The sequence below is a fragment of the Dryas octopetala genome, chromosome 7 (genome assembly GCF_963921425.1).
Source record: "Dryas octopetala chromosome 7, drDryOcto1.1, whole genome shotgun sequence".
Lineage (NCBI taxonomy): Eukaryota > Viridiplantae > Streptophyta > Magnoliopsida > Rosales > Rosaceae > Dryas > Dryas octopetala.
Genome location: NC_141372.1, coordinates 12,114,054 through 12,128,457, shown reverse-complemented (window position 1 = coordinate 12,128,457; position 14,404 = coordinate 12,114,054). Strand labels below are relative to the sequence as shown.

Below are 14,404 nucleotides of genomic sequence, written 5' to 3'. Positions count from 1 at the left end.
TCTCCGGCCCGGTGGCCAGCCTCCTGATCGGAATATGAAGCACACGACGAAAATCTTAGAAGGAAGATTATTGAAAGGGATTTTCTGATTTGTTGATTCTTAACCCAGAAATTTTCAGAAATCCAGAAAAGAGGTAGAGAGAAGGGAAGAGAGAGATTTCTCTTTGGGCTCCGTGTGCTGTTTTGGGCTTCTTCTCTTTTGGTCAGGGCTGTTTTGGGCTTTGAATGAAACCACCTTTTGAACAAGACAATTTCACATTTTAGTAAAAAAGGGTTTTAGAAGGGTATATAATTTTTGGTTTTTGCTAAAGGATAGGATAAGTCTATGGCAGAACTAGAGGCGCAGTGAGTGACTCAACTCACCTCTCCTACCGTTTCCTCCAAAAATGGCCTCTGCAACTCTTTCCTTGTGCTCTTCATTCGCAACCCATTGCAAAATCTCACAAAAGCTTCAAACCCCACAATCAACCCCGTCAGCATTCCTCTGTCCATCCATTTCCAATTTCACCTCTCTGTCTCTGTCTTCTCTGCACAAGCCGTCTTCCTCTTCCCGACCCACATTCCCTCCTGTACCCAAGTCGTCGGAGTCCGACACCGCTGTGCTCGAGCCCGAGGTTCAAGCTCCCGAGCCTGAGGCCAAACCCGATGCTCCGTCGGAGCCTGCAGCCTTGCAAGTCGTTGAAGCCTCACCGTCGGAACAAGTCCCGAAACGTGAGGAAATCTTTGCTGTTGTTATGGTATGTCTTCATTGAGCGATTTTGTGGCTACCTAGATAACAAATGTTGCTTGTTTCATTTTTTTATTTGTTTTTGATTGTTTATAACCTGATTGCAAGTTACCATATGCCGATTTTGGTCATTAATTTTGCTGTTTAGTGTGAATTTGTGGGGTACCCAGCTGACATTTTGGTTTATTTCTTAATATTTTTCTCAAAGTGAAATTGGGGTTGTTCCATAAATGATTGGGTAATCTTATGACTGGGTTGATTGTGTATTATGTTTGTTTAGGTTGGAGGAAAACAATACATTGTTATACCTGGACGATATATCTATATTCACCGGCTGAAAGGTGCCAATGTCGATGATAAGGTATAATATTCTGCTCGTTTTTAATAATTCATTATTTGTATTCATGTTATTTTTGTTCCATTTGAGCTCTAATTATTGTTTTATGGAAATAAGTAATTGTGATTGTAGTTTTATGGCAAATATGTAGCTTTAATTGTAGTTTTGTGGCAATGTCTAACTTTTAGGGTTGATATCGTTTTCCATGGTGATATCTAGCATTAATTGTAGTTTTATGCATTACCATTTCCGGTGAGAGGCATCAAACTGTTGAGTGTTAACCTCATAATCCACTACACTCATGACTGGAACTTCTTATTCTGAACCAAACCACCTCAAATCTCAAAATTATCAATCACTTGAATGAGAAATTAGTTTTACCAAATCCAAGCTCCGGGTTCTTCACCTTACCTCCCTTTCCACATGAGTATACTTTTAACTCTATAGAAATGTACTCTTGCTTTACCAGACTCCATCAATTATTGGAGAACGCTGTGGTCTGGTTGCCACTAGAGCCTTTAAATAGTGGTCCAAAATCATTAATTTTTCTGTTAATAAAAGCAGTGTTTTTATCATATTGGCTCTTATTTTCTAAGAGCTTATCATTGCTTTGTCCTCAAGATGTTTAAACTTGATTTTGTGCAGGTTGTTCTGAACAAGGTGTTGCTTGTGGGAACAAAAACAACTACTTACATTGGAAAACCAGTGGTGACAAATGCTGCTATACATGCTGTAGTTGAAGAACAAGTAATTCATTAGATCATTATGAATGTTTCCCTTTTACCCTCGTAAAGAATGTGTGTGGTCAGTATCTTGTTAATATTTTTTGCCTCTGATTGTTACCTATTATTATGCAGACACTAGGTAACAAAGTAGTTGTCTTCAAGTATAAAAAGAAGAAAAATTATCGGAGAAACATTGGTCACCGACAGGTATTATGCTCATTCATCTCATTTCTTTGTGAACTAACCAGAACAGTGGAGTTTATTCATGAGTGCAATTATAGTGATTGCACTTACTTTTTCATACCTTCTAAGTTCCATTGATTTGATTTTATATATTAAGGAAAGAAACAGAGTTTCAATTTTTTTTTTTTGGGGGGTGGGGGGCTAATAGGATGATAGAGACAAAGTTAGAGCATCCATGTCTATGCATTATGCTTGTTACTGCAATAAGACTTTTCCTTTCATTTAATCTATCACCCTTATCTTTCATTTACGGTAATTTAATCTGAGTCCTATTTCCAGAGCAGTCATGCACTCCAGTTCATTTGACACTTGAACAAAACTTAGGAAGAATGGATATTCCAATAAGTTTAGGTATGAAGTATTCAATACTAACACACTTGACATGTATTGGATACTCTAAATTTCTATCTACTTGACATTTTGGCAAGTTTAACTTTTTGATACGACCTGTTTATACAACGGATACAAGATGGATACACAAGGGATAAGAGATGGATCCGAGAGGGGTTATTGTGCAAATGTCTTTTTAGGAAAAGCTAAGGTCTGAGATTAATTTGAAAGAATTGTTTTTTGAAAAGGGGGTTTGAGTGGTATTTTATAATGTTAAAGGGCTAATATGTCAAAGCAAAGCGTAAGTAAGAGGAAGAAAGAAAATGCGATATCCCAGTTTGATAGGTTTGTGGATTATGCGAGCGGTTTTTGAGTCAAAGTTTGTTACGTATTTCATCAGTCTGGGCTATATAATCGATTACAAGCAGCTCCATTAGTTACTAATCCTTTTAGGGTGAGCCTATGTGGGGAGCTCATCCTTGAGTTGTTACAAGGTATCAGAACCAACGCAGTACCATCAAGCAGGCTTGGGGGCACTGCAGCACAAGTTTGGGTCCTGACAAGGTTGTCGGGGATTTGATTATGGGCCTTGACAAGGACGTCAGGGATTTGATTAGGAGGAGATTGTTAAGACTGAATTTAGATCACACATTCAGCTAAGAGTCGATGTAAGCAATAACTAGATTCAGTCGTACAAAATAATATTGTTATGTTGCCAAACTATGAGCAAGAGAACATTTATATGTGTAGGATCAATCCAAGAAATTCTATATTTTGTACACTTATTTTTCCTTTTGATTCAGTTTTAACTCATTTATGCAGCCAATTACACGCATAAGGATAACAAGCATCACTGGCTATCAAGACTATCCAGCAGTTACCCTTGACTCGTAGGGTTTCGTAGGGAGTTTTTGGAGTAGGACTCTGGAACTTCTTTTTTTTTTATTTATTGTTTTTATGGCATGCTTCTGAATAATTTTTTGAAGTAACGAATCTGAATGTTTTGTGTAGTTTCAGTGCATTTCTCAGTTTGTATGTATGGTAGTATATGAATTGAAATTTGTTTTGTCAAAAAGCTTGATTCTATTATCGATTTTGTTCATATCATGCTATATTTCACATGATTGTGAAATTTCCTTTGATGCATTTTACATGGCTGCTCTCTCGCTCAGAGAAAAATAAAACGGGTTAACAAAAGAAAAGTGTAGGCTTGGCAACTTGTGTTTAGAAATGTATTCATACCCAATTATCCCAAATATAAATGAGCAATGATTGGCCTCCTTAGTTGTAAGGAGTCATTCTTCCTGATAAGTTAAGCACACTTTTGGACATATAAAAGGATAAAAAATTGACAAATTGTACATGTTTAACTATTTGTGTGAAACCTTGGCCAAAAAAAAAACTATTTGTGTGAAACAGAGGATGTGCATGGACAACTGGGTTGAAAGACCTCCATCCTCTTTGGTTTTTCTGTTTTTGCCCTGGTTTGGGGCTTTTTGGGAATGCCTTCTCCTTCTTAGCATCTCTTGTTTTGCTAGTTGAGTCTGCATTTGCTTGTTGTCTCTTTTCTGGCTTTTGCCTTTAATGAAATATCCATTGACCAAAAAAAACTATTTGTGGGAGTTCGGTGCTTTACACCCTATAGAATTTACATAAAATGGTTAAATACAAAAATGGTTCATCAACTTTACACTAATTCTCAAGTTGGTCCACTAATTATAAAAAGTGTTAATTTGGTTCATAAATTTTTTAAGTTGTACCAAAGCAGTACAAACATTAACTTATATTCACAAAATTAACAGAACTAGTCATATAAAAATGTGATGAACGGACTGAAATGCCCTTGAAAATGTGGTCACATGTTGTGCACATGACCAGTTTCGTTTAACTTTTACGATGAAAGTTAACATTTGTACTGCTTTGGTACAACTTGAAAAATTCGTGGATCAAATTGACATTTTTTATAATTAGTGAATCAAATTGAGAATCACTGAAAAGTTTATGAACTATTTTTATATTTAACCCTACATAAAATTATTTTTTCATGCGCATATTGAATTAACAGTCATGGTGTAATAATTCGAGGTGGGTCTGGTATCGAATAACAAGTGTAGTTCTTGAGAGTAGGTAATATGTCTCAAAAAGACGTGGAAGAAAAGAATGAATTGAGGGTGAGATTTTGGATTTTTATTGACAATAATAGAATGTGCACTACTGCCAAAGAGCCAAGTGAAGACGAGAGTGATTGTGAGATGAATAAAAAAAGAGTCATGTGACTCATGTTTTCTCGTTTTCTGTAAACACATGTTGTTCGTGGAATGGAAAGCTGTCTTTATTATCTTTTTGAATCTTCTGCTCAAATCTTAAATTAATTATGATATCAATTTTTTTTTTTTCTGATATTCAATTGATTATTATATGATCAATTATTTAATAGAATAACATTGATTGAGTTTGGAATTTCAAGTTTCAACATATGGAGCAAATTGATATTTTTGGTGCAACCATAACCTCGTGATTTGTGAGAGGTTGGTGCAAAGTGCAACCATCACACATTGTATAATCGCAATTCACGCGTGATAAGAGAGACATATACTTAAATATATACAACAATGGTAGAATAGTTTTTCTGTCTAGGTTGAATTAGACTTATTGTAAAATTTTTAAATCAATAAATATTTATTTGAATTTTTAATTTAATGGTTTTGAACTCAAGAACACCCTTATGTTCATCGGAGTATGAATTAGGCATGTATATAACAAGGAAGAAAGCTCGACTCTTTTCTTCCATGTGGTTATAGTGTGGCAAAGCCATAATAACGACAAATGCATATCCTTTTTTGTCTTTTCATTCCAACGGAAAATATATATTATGATTCACGTAAATTACGCTTAATTTGTTCAACATCACAAGAAATCCATGATACACAGAAAACTTAAATTATTGGTGTTACAGTCAGAGATGAGATCGGAGTTGATTTCCTTATCCCTGCAGATTCGGTTGTGTTTGTTTCTTCTTCTTTAGTCTTTATATTTTATTGCAAACATAATATTATGACAAAAGAATGGATGGGCGCGCCGGTTGAGATATGAAGCATTGATTGCTTGATTGGCATGGGAGCCCACGAATCCATTAACTTTCAGAACTTTATGATATAACAGGACAATGATGCATTTATACGGTATATAAGCTGCTTAAGATTTAAATTTGAACTTTGAATTCAAGTGTGTTTTAGTAAATTTTAGATCGTAATTAAATGAAATGACCAGTTGATAAGGTAGTATAGTTGAAATGACCATAGAATTGCCTCTGCATCCAAATTCGATCCCGCTCCCTTGAATAAAAAAAAAAAATTAAACGACACAAAATCTCAATAATTAAGATATATCTTTTTGCCTTGTATATATGCCAACAAAGTTTTAATATTGAATTTGTGCAGCATATAGTAGCTGAAGATCGAGAACCCATTTCTTGTAGTTTTTAAGTTGTAGGTAGAAACATTAAGACAAATATATGTGTGTGACTAAAAAAGAATTGCAACTATATAAGTCTATGAATAAAGCACCAAAGGAGTTGCCATTTTTGGTTCTCTTCTAACAAGAAATATTGGACCTGGATCCTCTCTTTTGGTACCAGACTGGTACATGACTTTTAATTCAAATCCTTAATTTTCTTTCATGGCTGAGATCTTGCCACTTAACAAAATTTTTTTTTAATAATAATAAAAAAAGAAAAAAAAAAAGAAAGTGGAAAATCCATTGTCCACCCCAGTGACCCCCCCACCCACGCCTCCTCCTTCACTCCGATCACCCTCGCCACCGACTCCCCTTTCTTTTTCTCTCTCTACACTCTCTCTCTCTCCTCCATAGTCCTAGCTGGTGGATGATTTTCTAGCCCAAGCTTGCTCCAATTTTGGGTTTCCTCTCAAATTCAAAATCAAATAGAAAATTGTTGCAGGGTATATCTCCAACTTGTGTTAACAGTGGAGGCTACAGATCAAACCCAAGCTTGCTGGTTGATGGAACACAAACAAATATGTATAGCAAAGGGATATTATTGATCTGGGTCTTGGCAATTTGTTAGAAAAGGGAAATTATTTTTTAGTTTTGAAAAGAAGAGTATGGAGAAAGTGCTCTGGTGGGACACTAATCAAAGGTTGGCAGAGATTGTAAAAATCTTGGGAAGCAAGTTGGCTGAGGATTTGGGTTTGTGTTGCACACAAACAAATATTGCATTGCTGGTTGGCGTACCAGTCCTCTTGGTTCTCTTTTAAACCACGTGGGTGTGTACCTTTCTGCCTCAGAAGGGGAGGAGGTGGGGATTGAGAAATTGTCGCCGGAGAAGAAGGGGAACAGTGGGCTGGGCAGGGATGATATTTTTTGGTTTTTTTTAATTTTTATTTTTAAATGTTAATTTATGAAAACTAGGTAATTTGCAAATGTGGCAAGATCTCATCCATAAAATATTATTGGAAGGCTGAGATCCAAAGTCAGGCACATAGCCTGATATAATTTGCCTGGCAGAGGATCCCGTTTTAAAAATATCTCCAACTTTTGGGTTATAAATGTGCCAATAATTAAAAATAAGATTTGGCAGCAATCATTTTCCTTTTTTTAAAGACCAATTATTATAAGTTTTTGGTGCTTGTCTAGCCTCAATCTACTTTAGTTTATATAAATAAGCATCTCGATCTTGTTGCTTGATCTTGTATGTGAATCACTATCACTAGCTCCCACCACTTTACCTTACCCTTCATTCTCTCTACCTCTAGCCCTTTTGATTTCACAATTAAACACAATTTGATATATACAACAAGAAGAAATTAAGAAGCTAGAAATGTGGATAGTGGGAGTGTTTGTAGTTTCATTTCTTGTGATCTATTACACTCAATGGTTTAACAAATGGAGGACCCCAAAAGCCAAAGGCAATGGAGTCCTTCCTCCTGGTTCCATGGGCCTGCCTTTCATTGGAGAGACCCTTGAGTTGCTCATCCCTAGTCACTCCATGGACCTTCACCCATTCATCAAGAAGAGGATTCAGAGGTAACTAACTAACTATATATATATAATGTGTACATATTTGTGCATGTAATTTTGATCTTCTTTCATATTTTTCTGCAGATACGGACCCATATTTCGAACAAGTTTTGCAGGTCGACATGTTGTGGTATCAGCTGACCCTGAGGTGAACAATTACATCTTTTCGCAAGAAGGAAGGTCAGTTGAAATGTGGTACCTGGACTCATTCAACAAGCTCCTTGCATTAGACGGCGAAAATAGGATCAGTGGCCCTGGTCTCATTCACAAGTATGTCAGAAGCCGTCTTCGGAATCACTTGTCTCCTGAGGCCCTCAAGGATAAGCTTCCTCAACTAGAAGCAACCATTGATCAAACCCTAAACCACTGGTCCACCAAGTCATCTGTTGAAATCAAACATGCTGCTTCCGCTGTAAATAATTTCAACTCAATTCACCCATTTCTCTTTATAGGGTTGATGCTAGCTATATGTAGTTGTTCTTGTTATATATATCTAGCACATGATAATTAATTTCATGCTGACCCATATACATGCATTGCATACAGATGGTTGTTGAATTTACTGCAAGGTTGCTCTGTGGTTATGATTCTGATAAAGCCCCAGTGGATATTAGTGACAAGTATGCCACACTCTTGAGAGGTCTGACCTCATTGCCCTTGAATATCCCTGGTACTGCATTCCACAAGTGTTTAAAGGTAATTATCCATTTTCTTCAGCAGTGCTACACTCCATCACTGACTATTAATTCACTAAATGATGTAACGGTATCTCATTTATTCTATTCCGACCTTATCTTAAATCTCATTTATTAATACTAGCTGACTCGTTATTTAGTGAGTAAATTTGATGTCTCTAGTATTATTATTATTTTTTTCTTTCTTTTAAAAGAAAGTGATTTGTATGGTATGTAACTATGTATCAAACGGTTGATATATTGGAGATGTAGGAAAAATTAACAAATCTCGATTCCAATATATGCAGGATCAAGAGAAAGTAATTACGATGATGAAGAACATGGTAAAGGAGAGACGTGCTGCTGTACCCGAGTCGGCACAGGAAGAAGATTTCCTTGATCAAGTGATGAATGACATAGGCACAGAGAAGTTCTTAACAGAGGATTTCATTGTGCATCTGCTGTATGGGGTTTTATTTGCTAGCTTTGAGTCCATTTCAGCAGCAATATCAGTAGGTTTCAAGTTACTGGCAGAGCATCCTGCAGTATTGGAGGAATTAGCTGTATGTATTTACTATATATATGCATATGCATATTCAAGTCAACATTACTTTTCCAACAAGCAATCTCATAATTATATATATATATATATATATTAGGGCAATCTTCTCTTGTCAAGCTGTGAATCTGGACCGCACACATTAAATGAAGAGTCAACCTAATCACTCATCCAGATTCATAGTTAGTAGGACAAGAAAACATTTTCATAAATGTTCTCTTCTCAAACTGTAAATCTGGACTACACATTCAATAAATAATCAACCAAATTCAGATTCAAAGTCTGACAATAGAACATTTTCGTATATACATATATATATATATATGGTATTGATATATATAATAGTGATCATCTATTGTTTTGTCAGGCTGAACATGAGGCAATTCTAAAAAACAGAGCTGAACCAGATTCTTCACTCACCTGGGAGGAATACAAATCAATGACTTTCACTCATCATGTGAGTTGTACAACCTTATCTCATATTCTCATCATATATATATTCTTAACTACTTTCTTATTAAATTCTAGTCTGATCTTGTAAATTTCTATGCTTAATTTCTTGGAATCATAAACAGGTAGTCAGTGAAACTCTTAGATTAACAAGTAATCCGCCAGGATTGCTGCGAAAAGCTGTGAAAGATATCGAAATAAGGGGTATGCTTGCACTTAATAATTAAAACTAGTTTAATCCATCTCATAATTATTATATATATATATATATGTTTATCTACTTAATTACAAAATGTTATTCAATAATTAAGTTGCATTAATTGTGCATATATTTAAATTCTAGGATATACAATTCCAGCTGATTGGACCATCATGGTTGTTACCTCTGCTCTTCATCTCGATCCTGTAAAATACAAAGATCCACTTGCTTTTAATCCATGGCGTTGGAAGGTCTGTGAATTCATATTATATTTTGCATAATTACAATTAATTTCATCTGAATTAACGACACATAATCAAAACGGATCGATCTCGATCCTTGAAAACTGATATATATTTTTTTTCTCTCTTATATTTTAATGGAAACTAGGAGTTTGACTCATACACTGTAGCTAAGAATTTCACACCTTTTGGTGGAGGATCAAGACAATGTGCCGGGGCAGACTACACAAAAGTGGTCTTTGCTACTTTTCTCCACGTCTTGGTCTCCAAATACAGGTTCATTTTAATTTCCTCAAATTATAGTCTTGTATTTTCCATGAGCGTTCGAACGCTCTCTCACATTTTGCATTTATTTTTAATTTTATTTCTCGTATTGATTTGTGTTGTTGATAGGTGGACAAAAATAAAGGATGGAGGCATTGCTCGACGCCCACTTATTGGATTTGGAGATGGCATCCACGTTAAATTCTCACAAAAGTGAAATTAAAAAGTTATATGTACCTAACAATTATCGTAGAACAATAATGAATGTGTTACAATTATGTGAGCTGGTAAGCCTGGTATGTACGCCTGCATAGTGATGGGTCATCACATGGGTGTGGATAGAGTAGTAAATAAAGAACAGCCGGGTTGCTGGTTTGGTTGGATAGTTAGACAATTCCAAAACCTTCTATTATATGCTTTATGACGCCAAAATTCTTGAAGGTTGTTAGACACGTGTTATTATGTCATTGGCTAGTATTTCCTTTATGCATAATGAATGAAGCATTTCTTGATGAACTAGAAAAAAATTCATGATCAGTTATTATTTTTACTATGGAAACTCACCATTTCGGTATTAGACAAAAATAATTGTTGGTTCACATCTTAATTGATTAAACTTTTGAGAATATCGGTAAACCAATAAATTTTATCTCGGATACATGATATTGGAGTAAGAAATCCTAAATTAGTTTGAATCTACACTCCTTAAAATTGCATCCGGAGTGTTAAAACATAAAATAATATTAGCTCACATCGTAATAGTTCTAACTTGTGGATATAAATTAAAAAAAGCCGCAGTTGCTACGGTTGGAGAATGAGAGAGTTTTTTTTTTTTTGGTCGAAAACATCATTATATTAAAGGTGCCCCAAAGGCAGGATACAAACAAAGATTTGCCAAAAAGCCAACCAAACAAAAAACAACAAGAAAGCCCAAAGAGGCAAAGCCCAACACACTAAACAACTAAAAAGCAAAACAACTGCCATAGCAAACCAAAACTTATGGCAAACCAAAACGACAACTAAATTCCTCAAATGTTTTTTACAAAATTAAACCGTAAACAAAACCTCAAAGCAATCAGCTTTCTGCCCAAATCACATCAGCCACCAGCACAACACCAAACGAAACCAAAAGCACCACAAGCTAAAGGGAAAAGTTATTCTTTATAACTGATATATTGACACGTGGTATAATCAGTCTATGTGTTATAATATAGTAGATGTTATTAATACTATACTCTACTAATATAAACACATCGTCTAATAATACCCTTACACATTGGATTGGTTATACCACGTGTCGATATATCGATTATACCATATAATTTTTCAACTAAGGATAAGAAAAAAGGGGTAGAGAATTCAAAGATCGTACCCATGGACTTAATCCCACAACGCCACCAAGAGGGTCGCGTGCAAGGAATCCTTGAATTAGATCTTCCCAATTCACCTAGCACCACCGAAGAAATACCGCAGAGCCACCAAGAGAAACAAGACGTCGAAGCTGCTAGTTGAAGTCAAGCGCATGAAAGTATCAACCTGAAAGAGATGAAAAAGAAAAAGGATTGAAAAAAGGGTTTTAGAAAGGGGGAGGCTTTGAGGGAGACAATGGGGGAAAAAAGAGGAAATATGGAAGGAAAGGATAAGAGGCATAAAGCCTTATTAGAAGAGGCAAAAAAACCCTAAACAAAAGAGGCAAAGAACCCCAAATTTGAGAAAAGCTCAAGCAAAAAGCCATAGAAAGGGCATCATGAGCATATGCCACCGACTCTCAACGTGAAGAAAGAGGACATAGCTTTTTAATTGTTATTTCAATCATAGGCCTTTGGAGAATGAGAGATTGAAGATGATGTATTTGACACTATGCAATCAGGGGGAAGAGATGAAGTTTCTAACTTAGATCTCACAAATACACAACACGAAGATGCACGAAATACAGTGTTTGTAATGTCACACCACAACCCGAGAATATTCCCATTCACGAATTAAGGAGTGATTAATTGTTAAATTATTAGCTATAAACCAGTTATTTCCAATAATGTCATATCAATTTCAAATGAAAGTGGACATATATCAAAAATCAATTATACAAAAGATCACAATTTATTGAGACCTGAAAGTATTAAAAACAAATATTTTAAGAAATCTAACTTGTATCCTGAATTTCAGGTTTTTGCAGTGAACACTTAATTTGAAAAATTCATAATAAATTCAATACACGAGATTTTTGTATGAGACCAAAGCTATAACCTTCCTAAGAGTCTAAGATTTCAGGAACAACCTTGAGGTTTCGTAAAATACATCCCATTTAATACATTTTTCGAAAATAAAGTTCAAATTAGTTTTTCAAACTGCTGATTTCCTGAACAATGTTATGACTTTATAAATCCAAAATAAATATTTCTACATCTCCAAATGCATGATTCCTCAAACGACCCTAATAAGACACAAATTCAGAACAACAAGAATCATTACAAAATCATGCACGAGTTTAAAACTAAAATTTCATAACCACAACATGTTAAAAACCAATAGAAAAAAATCCAACATCCCAAATGTTTTCCAATTCTAAATTTAAAACCATCAAACACTCTATCATGTCAAAAGTTCGATAACCATCCACATAAAACATCAAATAGAATCCAAACGATCAAAAAATTCAATTCCAAATAAACTACACCACCCTAGCTAAGTTCTTCATGGCTTTACAAAATCCTCATTAATTGTTATTGTTAAGCACAAAAGCCTGGGGGTGAGCTTGGAGGTTCAGTAGAGAATGAATCACTGAAAACATGGTTAACGCATGTAACATGCAACAAATAACCCATATAAAGATGATGAAGATTATGTGAGACGATATAGATAAAATGCAATGATGATGTTGTTGAACCATAAAAAAATAACAAAAAAGAAGGTGATGGGGATGGAAGCCCCATGTTGGAGTTTCCAAAAGGGAACAACTTTCTACATAAATTAGATAAATGCAATGAAAAAATAATAAAAAGAGAGATAATTGATAGAATTAGAGCATCCAACCCAAAACCAATTGGCAATGGGTGGAGAGGCCCAAGACTTATAAGCACATATGCTAAGCCTTAGTTTTCCGATGTGGGACATTGCTTCACATTACTCTCAACACGCCCCCGCACGTGTGGCGATATTTTGAGCCTTACACGTGAACAAATTATATTGGGTGACGTGGGAGCACGTGTGGCCGTTTGGCCTTACACGCAGATAACTTGGCTCTGATACCATGATAGAATTAGAGCATCCAACCCAAAACCAATTGGCAATGGGTGGAGAGGCCCAAGACTTATAAGCACATATGCTAAGCCTTAGTTTTCCGATGTGGGACATTGCTTCACATTACTCTCAACAATAATTACTTGATGGTTTGAGTTGATCTTAAAATGTAGGCCGGTATCAACATCACATAATCGGATAATTTCAAGTTTGTACTTGATTATCTCTTATCAGATAGAATTTGAATTCAAATTGTGGTCATCTCATATTACCTTCATTTGATCACATCTATTAGCTTCCTATGTTATCTATAAAAGGAGGTGGAGGTTTTGAGAAATCTCATTCAGAAAATCTACACAGGCTGCAGAAGAGAGGGTTCCAAAGAGGAGGAAGGACGTGCTACTTCTACAGTCCAAGCTTCGCCACTTCTAGGTAGATGGCAACTCTTCTAAAATCCTCTCACTTTTAGGTTTTCTAGCTTTTGTCACATGCAGCGTATCAATGGTCTATAAAGTCTAAATTCTGCCTCAAAGTCGTGACTTCCTAATCTCTCAAAATATGGATTCGGCTGAATCCATGCTCTTCTTAAAAATTGGTTTTGACTAAAACCATTATGAGCTTCAAATAAGGGATTCGACTGAAACCTTGCTATCCCAAATTTGGTTTTGGTTGAAACCATCATGTTCTAAAACATGGACTCGACTAAATCCGCAAAAAAAAGAAAAAAAAAAAAAGATTTGGCTTAATCCACAAAAAAAAGGATTCGCCTAACCCACAAAAAAAAAAAGGGATTCGGTTAGATCTACAAAAAAAAAAAAAAAACAGAAATTCGGCTAAATCCCAAAAAAAAGGAGATTTGGTTCAATCCGCAAAAAAGAAAAGAAAAAGGGAGCTTTGGGTCCATGGTCCATGGATTAAAAAAAATGGGAAGAAGAATGATGAAAGTTAAAAGAGAAAAAAAAAAAAAAAAAAAAAAAAAAGCTATTGATGTGGCCTTTGCTTCTTTTTGATGAAGAGAACAAGATTAAAAGATGTGTGCTCTTAACCCGAAAAAGAAGTCTTGAAATTTTTCTTGTTTCTATGTCATGTCAACACTTTTAATGAATTTCTTAACATAATTGATTAAAGTGAGAAATAAATAAAAGTTTTAAGTGACAAATAAAAAGTTTCATAAAGTAGCGTGAGTCGTGTAATCAAACTTACGTTTGTACCTCTCAATACTAAAAGTATAAAACTTGGATATATAAAACTTGGCGTCGCCCGGGTTCGAACCGGAGACCTTCAGTGTGTTAGACTGACGTGATAACCAACTACACCACGACACCAATTTGTTAATAAAGGGCACAATTTTAGAATATGATCTACAGAAAAGCGCCTA

The 14,404-nt window shown here is 35.3% G+C and overlaps 2 protein-coding genes and 1 non-coding gene across 4 annotated transcripts; 2 read left to right on the top strand and 1 right to left on the bottom strand.

Annotated features, from left to right (window-relative positions):
- The first annotated feature begins 297 nt into the window (after nucleotides 1-297).
- On the top strand, nucleotides 298-3,473 carry RPL21C (Ribosomal protein L21). Of its 2 annotated transcripts, none has more exons than XM_086250912.1 (5): nucleotides 298-736; nucleotides 1,007-1,087; nucleotides 1,709-1,810; nucleotides 1,921-1,995; nucleotides 2,815-3,146. In XM_086250912.1, exons 1-5 carry the CDS (start codon nucleotides 386-388, stop codon nucleotides 2,842-2,844), a joined length of 639 nt encoding a protein of 212 aa, XP_086107038.1. In that variant the 5' UTR covers nucleotides 298-385; the 3' UTR covers nucleotides 2,845-3,146. The 2 variants fall into 2 exon arrangements, with proteins under 2 accessions (XP_086107038.1, XP_086107037.1); XM_086250911.1 differs by lacking the exon at nucleotides 2,815-3,146 and adding an exon at nucleotides 3,184-3,473 and having other exon boundaries at nucleotides 302-736.
- Nucleotides 3,474-7,165: 3,692 nt separating this feature from the next.
- LOC147279747 (cucurbitadienol 11-hydroxylase-like) lies at nucleotides 7,166-10,226 on the top strand. Its single transcript, XM_086251147.1, has 9 exons — nucleotides 7,166-7,404; nucleotides 7,483-7,810; nucleotides 7,945-8,094; nucleotides 8,381-8,635; nucleotides 8,999-9,088; nucleotides 9,207-9,285; nucleotides 9,425-9,531; nucleotides 9,671-9,798; nucleotides 9,916-10,226. The coding sequence occupies exons 1-9, from the start codon at nucleotides 7,199-7,201 to the stop codon at nucleotides 10,001-10,003; spliced, it is 1,431 nt and encodes a 476-aa protein (XP_086107273.1). The 5' UTR covers nucleotides 7,166-7,198; the 3' UTR covers nucleotides 10,004-10,226.
- Nucleotides 10,227-14,277: 4,051 nt separating this feature from the next.
- On the bottom strand, nucleotides 14,278-14,351 carry TRNAV-AAC (transfer RNA valine (anticodon AAC)). Its single transcript has one exon. It is a non-coding gene; the product is annotated as a tRNA-Val (tRNA).
- Nucleotides 14,352-14,404: the final 53 nt, after the last annotated feature.

Coding starts and splice junctions, on each gene's coding strand:
- RPL21C (XM_086250911.1), top strand. CDS start 386: ATGGCCTCTGCAACTCTTTCCTTGTGCTCTTCATTCGCAACCCATTGC. Junction 1,088..1,708: donor GTGCCAATGTCGATGATAAG/GTATAATATTCT, acceptor GATTTTGTGCAG/GTTGTTCTGAACAAGGTGTT. Junction 1,996..3,183: donor GAAACATTGGTCACCGACAG/GTATTATGCTCA, acceptor TCATTTATGCAG/CCAATTACACGCATAAGGAT.
- LOC147279747 (XM_086251147.1), top strand. CDS start 7,199: ATGTGGATAGTGGGAGTGTTTGTAGTTTCATTTCTTGTGATCTATTAC. Junction 7,811..7,944: donor TCAAACATGCTGCTTCCGCT/GTAAATAATTTC, acceptor CATTGCATACAG/ATGGTTGTTGAATTTACTGC. Junction 9,286..9,424: donor GAAAGATATCGAAATAAGGG/GTATGCTTGCAC, acceptor TTTAAATTCTAG/GATATACAATTCCAGCTGAT.